Consider the following 12054-nt stretch of genomic DNA (forward strand, 5'->3'; position numbering starts at 1 on the left):
CTTACTGTATGAATGAAATTTCTCTCCCTCGTGAGGCCATTCAAATACACTCCCATAGAGAGTAAGAAATGCTGCCTACATAGCGTTGACATTTTGAAACCATAAGTTTAGAAAACCGCTTTAGTACGTGTGCTCTACACGTTTATCGGAGGAGGGGGTTGCCCGGTCCCCAAGCTTGGTTACGCGGACCAAGGAGGAGCGACTGAATACACACTCAGGAAGTGGACGATGAACGCATTCCGTTATTAAATCACATTGTGGATTGCTGCGATTGTGTAAAACTTCTGCGGATATTAGCAGCTGTTGACACCTCTCCGCACTGGAAGAAGGAACTTTTATCCCCTTCAGTTACTAGAAAGAAAGGAAAATTTCATGCTGCAAGACATCTACGAGATGAACTGTGGACTTCATCATTAGTAACTATTCTCTATACACAAAAATGCTGATAAGTAATATACAGTTACTCATCGTACAAGCAAAAAGTATTTATAACAATTGTGATGATCGACGTAACTCGCCACATCTGTGCTTGATGTGCACGTTGGATTATCTCGCAACTCGGATGGATCCATGTTGTTCTAAGTACAAATTGAACACTTATTTTCTGTCCGGTCTTTTTAGATTAAAATGTATCTAAACAAAAGAGATAGTCCTTATACTTGTGAAATAAAATCATGGTAGGTAGGCTATTAAGAAATGATTGTGCTAAAGAGCTAATTTAAATCGGATATCATGTCTACATTCTTACAGTATGCGAATTGTGTACCGTAATCTAATCGGGACGGAAATGCCTCTTAATTCACCCAACATTTTTGTCTTTTAGAACCATGATTCGTATATAAGATTCCCGGTTTCTTTCTCTTTAACCGCGAGGCCTCTTTAAACTGAAAAGACGTTTTGCAAGATTCTCCTATTACTTGCTCTAAATCTATAGTTGTTCTCAACGAATAAAAAGAGAAGCTCTAGCTAGTTCCAAAACAATGAGTCTAATATTGTTGTTACAATATTAGGTTACAAGAAACCTATTTACCAGTCTATGAAACTCAAGTGACATTCTTAAATGAAAAATGTCACTAAATGATAAAATCTAAAAAAAATAGCGAAATATTTTTTGATAAAGACAAGGTACCTTCACACACGTAGACTATAAACATTAGAGACATTTATTCTCCTTTGGAGTGGATATAGTATAGACTCAAAATCATACTACACATTATGATTTAAAGACACAACAGGCAGTTAATTTCAACAGAGACAATTCTGGTTGTGTAAACTGCTGAAGAACTGCGCTGCGAAGTGAAGCATGTCTTTTGGTGAGTTCATTGAGCTTAAGGATCTTGCAGTGGAAGATCGCATTGAGCTGACTGCTCCTATACCGCATCGGACGCCTCGTCTGGAGAGAGTCAATGCCTTGAGGATAAGCCCCGGAAAATTTCCTGATCTTTTTAATCGGGTCAGGATTATCAGGCTACTGGGAGACAGTATGAAAGATCCACGATTGGTAGAGGAGACAGGAGAGGGCCATAACTTCCAGCCATGCAGCCATACCCAACCCACCTGGTGTGACTTGTGTGGCGACTTCATCTGGGGGGTATACAAACAAAGCCTGCGTTGTGTCAGTGAGTTTCAATGTGTGAATGTGTGTCTTTTTATTTGTGTTTATTCATGCAAATGGAAATACTATCATACCGTGTGTGTTTGGCACAAATAGATTATATGGTCAATAATTGTCTAAAATGTAATGCTTGGCCTACTCAAACTTTGAATCAATGTAAAGTTATTATCCATAAAAATCTTTCTCAGTATATGTTCATCTAAACATGGGCCATTTGTAGAACTGGCTGCATTTATCGGGCTAGGCACTCATTCACTTTGAAATAATATTCAAACAAATACATCAGTATAGCTACAGATAAGGTGGCAAACACCTTTTACTTGAAGTATGTATTCTTGCTTTCCAAAAGGTTTCCAGCCCAGCTGATTAAAATGGGTGTTCATGTGGTTTAAAGAGTGAGTGATGGGTTTTGGCTTTGACAGCAGTCCTGTTCACTCTCACATCTGTTACTTTTGACTAATTTCCTTCCTTATTTACTGTGGGTATTTTGTAACTTCATAAGATATTGAAAATGAAGTCTTAAAAAACATATGAAATAATAAAAAAAATAGTGGGATTAAATATTGGCCTACATTTAGTAATAAGCATATTCTGTAAATCAGTTTCTTGGTGTAATTTATTTTAGCAGTGGATGACTATATGATATCAAGATAATATAATATTATATATATATATATATATATATATATATATATATATATATATATATATATATATATATATATATATATATATATATATTTGCAGAGGTAGGCATGCTTGTAGCTCTACACACAACACTCTTTCTTCTCTATGGTGTATGGTGTAGTTATAATAATTTATAATAAATTAGCCTTGTATTGTATGAGGATGAAAACATGTTTATTACTGTTTGAACTTCACAGAATTGTCTCCTGCTGGTGTATGGTTTTGAGTTCAGGGCACTAATCGAGGGTGCGGATATGGAATTTATATGTGTCTATTTAAGATTGCGCAAAGACGAGGGTATGGAAGGCATTGTTGTTAACCACAAAACAGTACATATGAAAACAGCAAGTTTCCTGTTGAAGCAACTTTTCTTTCTTTCTTTCTTTCTTTCTTTCTTTCTTTCTTTCTTTCTTTCTTTCTTTCTTTCTTTCTTTCTTTCTTTCTTTCTTTCTTTCTTTCTTTCTTCCCACATAGTCTCTTGCAGTGTCACCCACAACTGTAATTGACTGTCTTTCCTCTGCTTGCCACTGTTTTTTTTTGCGCAAAACTTACGCACACTCACGCCAATTTTTCAGTCTTTTCGCCTTTCTTCTTTTCTTACGCTCTTGTATAATTCTTGGAAACATTTTATATTTCATCTGACTCATGTAATTCCTGCTGTCATCAATTCTTCAACATGTGGTTTCCACTGAGTCTGTTTCTATACTATACTGCTCTTTTGGTGGAAACATGAAACCGCTTCCATTTTAAGAAAAAGGAAATACTGAGTCAAAGTTTACCTGAACAAGACAATCACACTTCTGTTTTTCTGACTGATATTTGTTGATAACACTAAATATATAATCAAATTTATCCATTTGGTCAGGTTTTGCATATGGTTTGGATAAATCATGTATAAATAATAAAGCAGAACATCTATTTCTAAAACTGCTTCTAGCCCAAAATACCCCTTTTGGATGCTTTTGATCTTCAAGAAGATTTCAAAGGTTGCAGTTTGCATTTATGAGAGTAAATGATTAATTGAATGACATGGTTTGTTATAGGCTGCCCAGTTTAACGCTAGACAAACATAATTGTGCTCTGTGACCTCGTAGCTCTGCCTAATACTGAATTTCAGTTTGGTTATTATATTAAAATTGATATTATTATTATTATTAATAATAATAATAATAATAATAATAATAATAATAACATATTATTAATCAATAATATTAAAATTGATCCAAATTCTTTATTTGTTTTATTTGAAGAATAATATTTCTTATTTTTCAGCCTTATTCCCTCACCCAAAAGTCCCAAAAGTCTTATTCAATGAAGCAGTAACCAGCAACCATGTTAGCATTTTAGCAACCATAATCTATCAAAGCAGATTTTATTGCAACAATCTATATTCACATATTTCATGAATTTTATGATATGTATGCTCTTTAAGACATATTAACTTTGTTGTAATCTGTTTTCTACGTATACATATACATTAATACAGAGAAGATCCATTGCTTTTGTGTTTTCTTGATGTAAATAAGTTTATAGTTATAGGTAATAATTTCCCCCAAAAATGTTTCATTTTTGATATTTAAAAACAAAAATCTATTAAACTTCTCATTATCTCATACACTGTCTTTTCTACCAGACTGTAGGTTCACTTGCCATTACCGCTGTAGAGCTCTCATTAAACTGGACTGCAGTCAGGATCATGAATCTATTGCTGATCAGTCTGATGATGCCCCAGATAGCAGTGAAACAGACACCAATGTGGTAAGACATGCACTTACAGATCACTTTATCAGAAACACATACCCTGGACGCAGGGGTTAAAATGTGTTGCTCTTTTCTATAGATTCCACAGTTATGGAAATGATTTTTTTCAGTTTGTGTTATTATATGAAGTATTGATATAATAAATATTAAATTGAATTTAGGTTTTGATATATGCTGTCTTAATAGCATAATTCAACTACAAGTGTATAATTGTATAGCTAGGTGAAATGTGCCTTTGTGCATTTAGCAGCAAAATAGTAAATCTTATAACTACTCTTTTAATTACACAAGGTGCCTATGAAATGTAATAAAAATTCATAATTAGCTAAAACAAACAGCATTATCTGTTATACTAGCTAGGCTAGATACCTATGCACTGGAATGCTTTGGAATTACTTTGGATGATATGTGACAGTAGGGAAAAAAGACTTAACCTCTCTTTGACAATAATTTAGGCCAAGCTTAAAGGTTCAGGCATCATAAACTAATTTTATGAAGCTTGCCAAAACATACTGAACAGGAGGTCAAATTGCAAGCTTAATGACTATTACATAACAAAACGTACTGTATAGCTCAAAGGATTGAAAATGTCCTTAACAACCCATGAAGAAGAAGGGCTCAGACATATAGCTGTCCAGAGGTCATTGTCTGTTTGCACAGTTTATCACTTTGAATAGTGGAATGGATTTCACGGAGATTTTGTTAGAAATTATTTACATTTCCATCAACATATACTGACCTCAGCTCTGCTTTCCATTAACATAGTTGCACTTCAGCCAAATTGAACCCTGCTTGTAACTACACTCACTAGCTACATTATTAGGTGCATATATCTTGAAGGTACAGAGTGTAGCCCACCCATTAGCTTTCAAAATTCATCAAACACTCTGAAATCTATTTATCACAGGTCAGTTGTTTTTTAAGAACACAAGGACACTGCTGACTGGGTAATAGGTAACAATTAATATTAAAACTTTAAACTATAGGATTTGCCAATTGTTCCAGGCTTACATTCCTTATTCTTGTAACTACACATTTCCCGTTAGTTTTATAGTGATTTTTTAGCAATTCACAGTAATTACTGAATAATGTGCCTTAAGATTAATAGGTAAATAATGGATAGTTAAGAGATTATGGCATTTTTCAACAATAGCAAACATGATAATGCCATCCATGTGGATTATGAGCTCTGCAAAAAGCTCATTGCCTATGCAGCAGGATAGTAAATCAGTAATGTGTTAAAAATAATGTTACAAAGCAATTTATTTATTAATGCTGACATGCATGGTTTATTAATATTAACTATGATGTAAAGTGGTACTCAGTATTATTTAGGTGTCAGATCATTCTCAATGGTGAGTGGTGAGCTGGTAATAGTTTAATAGGCACTGTAGAGCTGCTGTGTTTTTGCCATTTCCAGCCAAAAATATCCAGCCAACAGAAACTAACCAATGATAACTGAATAGAAAATGACTAGTACAAAATAGGAATGGCAACAGATGAGCTCTAACTGTACACCTGCAAGATGGTTCTTTTAAAGTGGTGTTTCTAATGAAGTGGCTGGTATGTGTAGCTTTTGAGAGTTGGTATGGTTGCATGTGTTTACATGGTAACTGTTTGATACTGACATTTTATGTGAGTAGGGCAGCAAATAAACATGAAAAGCTCAACCAACCATGTCTTAATCACTGTGACTTTGCCCTTTGCAGTATCCTAATTGCAAAAAGAACAATTAGCAAGGATGTTAACATCTCTTGAGTCACAGTCAGGCATTGCTCATTTTGAATGACACTGTTGAGCAAATTAGACCACTTGACCAATCACAGAAATGCCCACTGAGTGTGCTTATAAGTGTGACCTGATCAGTCACTGTTGGGTTTTACGAACCAAAGATGTTGCTGCAGATTACGTTTTATATTTTACATTTTATTTATGTTTTATTTCCATTTTTTATGGCATGTATAGCATAGATTACTTTATGCTAGAGATCTGTGTGGGATGTATGTTTGTTTTAAAGGCCAAACATGCAGAAAATGAAATAAAAAATTAAAAAAAAAAAAACTTTTCCCTGGCAGACTGCTATAATAGCAGTAAGAAATGTTTTGCAACAATGAAAAGCAACATCAGTAAGATACAGCCCTATACCAATGATATACAGTCCTATATCATTTTTACCTGCTACTGTAAAATGTTAAATTGTACAGTAATTGTTAATTATCAGTTAATAAGCATAATCACACCAATCAGTTAAAATAATCATTGTCGAAATGTAGGCTCAAATAGTCTCATGCTTTGTTAGTGTCTATTTTATAAAGGCATTTGGCCAAAAGTAGGCTATCAAATAATAAGCCTAATCGGTAAATTCATATATTAGTGAACAGACTTTTTTGGACAACAAAACACTGATTGTCGCCATATGCCTACATAAAGGTGTACTCCCACTCAATCTCTCTTCCGGTGCTCTTAAACATAGTTTTAACATTTCTTCCCACGGTTAACGCGCTATGGCGCCTTGTTATGACGCCATCGTCGAGTTGGAACTTCCGGTTTCCAGCCAATCATGGCGGATTTACTTAGGCTTGTATATTTTCCAATCTCAACTGTCAGGGCGGGGCGCATCCGGAGTGGAGTACAAGCAACGTGTGCGAGTAGTTCATCAGTTCTTTATTACAGTGGAACTGTTCGATATCTCTCGAAGGCAGATATAGATAAGCGTATATTAAATACTGATAAAACCATTGAAGATAGGTCGTGATTGAGAAGAATTGGAGACAAGACGGTTTAGTTTCGTTTTCAGCTGAAAACCAGTTGCTTTCTCTCACTGAGTACCCTAACCAAGCGGTTAATATCGAAGTCTTAGATTTACAATCTCCCAAGATTTTTTTTTACAATGAATGGAGTTACATGTTCCGACCAAACCCCGTCTTTTGAGAAAACTTGGGGAAGTTCGACGAGTAGCGGGTATTGCAGTGAGGAGGACTCTGATTCAGACTTCGAGCAGTATTTTACCGCACGCACTTCCTTTTTTCGCAAACCCAAAAAAGAGGTGAGAATGTTTGATACAGTGAGTTGTTCAACCAGATTTCGAGAGTCGAGAAATTGGTTCGTTTTCAGTTGCTCCGTTATTACACGTTTCCTCATTACATGTGTAAATGTTACCGCAGTTACGCAGGAATAATTAAACCATACAAATTCATACACGCGTGTTTTATTGAAGGCTTATAGGTCTACTACCTTTAAAAGAGGATTCTGACCAAACATTTTTTATTTCTGTTTGTTCCTTGCCTATATAAAGCTGACAATTTGAAATGTGTGTATTACACCTATACAACGCCCAGTACCTTAATTGTGCTTAGTTCTAATCACAGGTAGGCTATAACAGGAAGGCACGTAGACATGTTTTAGGGAGAAGCGAGGACCTGTCAGTGCGTTTAGATTTTGTCAGAGTCAATATTTCTGTTTACTTTGTCATGGCTGATATACGCATTATCGACACTTATTTTGAAACCACAGGGGTTCACAGTGCAGTATGGTCTAATGCAGTCGTAAGACTGAGTCTAATGTATGCTGATTGGTTCACTACTGTAGTTTTTTTCTCTCATGTAGCAAATGCTAATGACGTTGTAGGTGTCTTCAACTATAAGGAAATAACTAAGCTTTACATATTTATTTGTGTGGATTTTTTTTTTTGTTAATGCAAGCACACACTTCTCACTGAAGACCCTCAAGGTCAGACAAACCCATCGCTTTCATTAGACTTTTATCTAATTGATTATTGATTTTTTTTCCATCCTGTGTGTTAAGTGAGTAGTTGGGCTTTACATGTATTGATCTAGTGATAGTGACAAATGCAGTTTATTATTAAATGAGGGGTGTGTAAAACAGTTAATCAGGAGGGCTATCTTCCATTTGCAATTTTACTAAATTATAGTCATAAGGTCAAATCCTGACCTTTTAGGATCAATAGGTGTCTTTCATTTTAGATTGGGACACATTAGATAAGTCACATTCATTAAAAACCATGTTCACTTCTGCATCCTTGAAGGCTTCACATCATTCTTAGTGATCTTGTTCTTGTTCAAATCCAGCAGTTATGAATTAGTTCTTTGTTAGTGACCAGTATATATTTTTTTAGTATAAAGGAAGTATTGTGATGTTAGAGTACAATAAAAATATAATTAACAGCAACAGCTTTAACAGTGTAGCAACATATTCTGACTAAACTAGATAAATACGTTGATTTATACACAGGAAGGATGACTAAACTAATGAAAAATGAAACTGCTCAACTCCCACATGGGAAAAAGCACACAAGAGGGGCTTTCTTTCTGTGGAGGGGTATAGAGCTATATTTACACTAACTAGGTTCAAGAATTCAAGCTCTTAACCCAAGACATGCATGACTGCACAGCTGCAGCAGTCCACATGGTGTCATTCCTATGAGAAATGGGATTGGTTTATGGATGTGATTGGCTAGCAGTGACATCATCTGTCTGTCCTATTGTATTCAGCAGGAAACGTAGGAAGCTTGATGCAACTTGCTCGCTGACTGAAGGGAATATATGATTTTATTTATTTAATATAAATGGAACACACAAAATTATAAATTATAAAGCTTTATTGGATAACCCTGGATATTGGAAGTAAAACTAATCCTCAAACAGTGTTTCCTTATTTTGACCCAAAGACCACAGAATTGCAAAAAATGGCATTTGCAATGTGACTTATCTAGTGGCTTTTCTGTTACTATCAGAAGTCATTAGATTATTTCATCATTATTTCAGTTGAGGCACTCCCATTGTAGGACTAATTATTTATTAAATTATTATTTTTCTGCTGTTGGAAGAACATGATCCATTATTTCACCCAACAAAGTGGAATTCATAATCTACTTCACCTAAGAAAGATGAAGTAAAATCAAAAGTTGCCCATTCACGGTGGGTGGGGGGTGGTAATGACAGATGAATGTAAGAGAAGGTCAGCTGTCTCTCTGGCTGCTTGAGAAAATGGTTGTTTCTGAAACTGCCACACCATTTCTTGTGGGGTGAACTGAACTATGTTGAGAGCAATGCTCTTCTAATAACATTTAAAAAAGGCCAATAGTAAAAGTGAAGCATTTCACACATGTTTATAGAGGAGACCTTTAAAAAGCCTTAGCCTGTTTCAACCCCAAATGACTGACCTGATTAACTCATCTCCTCATATCATTAACCCATGTCCCATGTCAGTCATACACAGAGTTGTGACATGAGATTTAAGTGTGAGAAATGCTTGATTCATCTCATGACTCCCACACAGTCTCCATGTGGGCTCCTTCCTTTGCCTGGAAAGCATCTAAGGTGATGAAGTCCAGATGCTTTTCTTCAATGTTAGTGGATTTCTAGGAAAGTTCTAGACAGATGTCTGCTAGTAGCAATAGAGATTGATGAGCAGCAGTAATTACCCTTCGATAAATGTAAACCAAATGCTAATGATGACTTAGTGTAATAGATAATAGTTATTCAACCATTTTTGTAAGGAAATTAGGAGCTAACAGAAACTATGATTAATATACTCTGTCTCTTCCCCTCCCCCACCAGGATGAGGTAATTGACAGTAAGAAACAAGAATTATCACTTTCAGAGATCCAGCAGAAAGTAAAGGAATATAATGCGCAGATCCATAGCAACCTCTTCATGTGTTTGGTAAATATTAAAATTACTAAAGAAAACAATTTTCGAATTGCATTCTTCTATTTTTCCTTTTCATATTGCTTTTATTAGTTAGGCTGATATATGCACTGATATATAATCTACTCCCTATTGTTTTGTTTGTATAATACACAGAACAAAGATGGCACCTACACTGGCTTTATTAAAGTTCATCTGAAGCTTGTACGGCCAGTGTCTGTCCCACCTCTACGCAAAGGTGCTGCGTCCCAGGAGTCGGCCAATGGAAAGAGGAGCGGAGTAATAAAGAGACGCACATCCTTCTACCTTCCCAAGGACACAGCCAAACACCTACATATTAGCTCTCAGACCCGTGCCAAAGAAGTGATCCAGGCCCTGCTCAAGAAGTTCACCGTCATTGACAATCCCGCCAAATTTGCACTGTTTGAGCGCACTGAGCGTCATGAGCAAGGTGCAACCCCAGTTTGCTTCTTGAAACTTGGGCAGAAACAAGATGAATTCACCTGTCTTTAACCCAATATGGAACGTTCACCTCATGTTCCTCTCAGCATTTGATATAATCTTATATATTCCAGCAAGCCTCAACCAGTTCAGTAGGAGTTAGGTTTTGTTTTATGGATTGGGTTTATTTTGGAATTTGTAGATTGCTTCACAGAACTTAGCATGGACAAGTGCTAGATGACTTAATAACCCTCTTTTTCTCTGCCTCCTCAGTGTACCTACGGAAGCTCTCTGATGACGAGTGTCCACTTTACCTGCGTCTGTCTGCTGGCCCCAATGAGAAGGTGCTGAGTCTGGTGCTGAAGGAGAATGAGACTGGAGATGTCAATGTACGCCACTACTAAGGAACACCAGCATGCTACAGTGCATGCACACAATACGATTACTATAAATTGTCTTATCATTGTGTACATAATCTTCTTTTAAGATGCATTTCACTAATTTCATTGTTCATTTAATAAGAAAGTAATATTCTTAAAATTAGTCAAGGTATCTTTGTTTGCAGAACTCTACACTTTATTAAAACTTCTCTTTTTAGATCAGATGGAAGTATATTTAGGTAGCTCCTTCAAGTTGTCCCCCTTTCTGAGAGAGGCATGAGCACAAGAAACGTTTATACTTTATTGTTTAAATGGTATTTAATTGCCACTGTTTATTGTCTTTTCTTCCAGTGGGATGCGTTTTCTATGCCAGAGCTTCAGAATTTCTTACGCATTCTGAAGCGAGAGGAAGAGGAACACGTAAAGCAAATTGTTCAGCGTTATGCTCTCGCCCGTGATCGTTTCCAGGAGGCTCTGGCTGGCTCCAACCCAGGCTGATGGCTCCAACCCCCTGAGCCTGCACTGCTGACTGAGGACCACTAGGGGGCCTTGGTCTCTGTTGTGTCCAAAGACCCATAAAGATTATCATCAGTGTGATGACGGGGAGTGAGTGAGCGAAAGAGTGCGAACGTGTGAAAGCGCAAGAGCGTAAGCAGATGTGCATACTTGAAGAGAGTGAATCGTGGCTGTACGCGAGCGAATGTGCTGGGAAATGGACGACTGAAAACAACCAACTTGTCATGAATGATGTGCGATTGAACGAATGCACACAGAGATTCCCATAGAAAGGACATTCTGTTTCTATGGAGAGTTAAAAGATCTCTCTGGGCTTCACTGCCTGTGAAGTTTGAGTTGCTGTTGTTCGTTAAAAGACACATTTACACACCCCAAACACACACACACATACACACACACACACTCACACTAAGTCTTTTTCCTTACCTAATACTGTTATTCTATCTTTTTATGTCATTTAAGTGTCGTGCGTTATTTGCCCTGTCATCTAATTGTGAGCAAAAAATTAGGCTTCACCTATTTCATCCTATGAGTAAACACTTAACTGTCTATGTGAAAAATGTTTATTTTTTAATAAACTGATCTTTTTCTTTTGGACTGGTGTCTGTTTTTTTCACTTGGATTAATTTATGGGAATTTTGTGCAAGTCCTCCATTTTTGCTTAAAAACACTGAAATCAAAATGAACAAACAATTCTGATATATTCTATTCCACCACTAGGCGGTGGAAGTAATGCTTTTAAGAATAGTTGCACCAGTAGATGACAACATATAATTAAAACTATTACGTATTACCTACCCAACGTGCCGTCGATTATGATGGTCCAGAAATTCAGAGTACCCCTAGAATAAAGTATAATGATTGTTTACTTCCTGAATTACCATGATCCCTAAAGTAGATTAAAATCAGACGTTCTCAGATTTACGAACAATAAGTTTTCTCTTTTGCTTCTGAATTTTCCGCATCATATGTGACGCTGATACAT

At 36.3% G+C, this 12054-nt stretch overlaps 1 protein-coding gene across 2 annotated transcripts; it reads left to right on the forward strand.

Annotated features, from left to right (window-relative positions):
* The first annotated feature begins 247 nt into the window (after positions 1-247).
* Positions 248-11666, forward strand: LOC113569522 (ras association domain-containing protein 1). 2 transcript variants are annotated; one of them, XM_026997503.3, is made up of 6 exons: positions 248-1619; positions 3936-4060; positions 9643-9747; positions 9889-10183; positions 10447-10562; positions 10905-11666. In XM_026997503.3, the coding sequence occupies exons 1-6, from the start codon at positions 1304-1306 to the stop codon at positions 11049-11051; spliced, it is 1104 nt and encodes a 367-aa protein (XP_026853304.2). In that variant the 5' UTR covers positions 248-1303; the 3' UTR covers positions 11052-11666. The 2 variants fall into 2 exon arrangements, with proteins under 2 accessions (XP_026853304.2, XP_026853309.2); XM_026997508.3 differs by lacking the exons at positions 248-1619; positions 3936-4060 and adding an exon at positions 6565-7109.
* Positions 11667-12054: the final 388 nt, after the last annotated feature.

Source organism: Electrophorus electricus, chromosome 7 (assembly GCF_041902795.1).
Source record: "Electrophorus electricus isolate QZ-2024a chromosome 7, ASM4190279v1, whole genome shotgun sequence".
In the NCBI taxonomy this organism is placed as follows: domain Eukaryota; kingdom Metazoa; phylum Chordata; class Actinopteri; order Gymnotiformes; family Gymnotidae; genus Electrophorus; species Electrophorus electricus.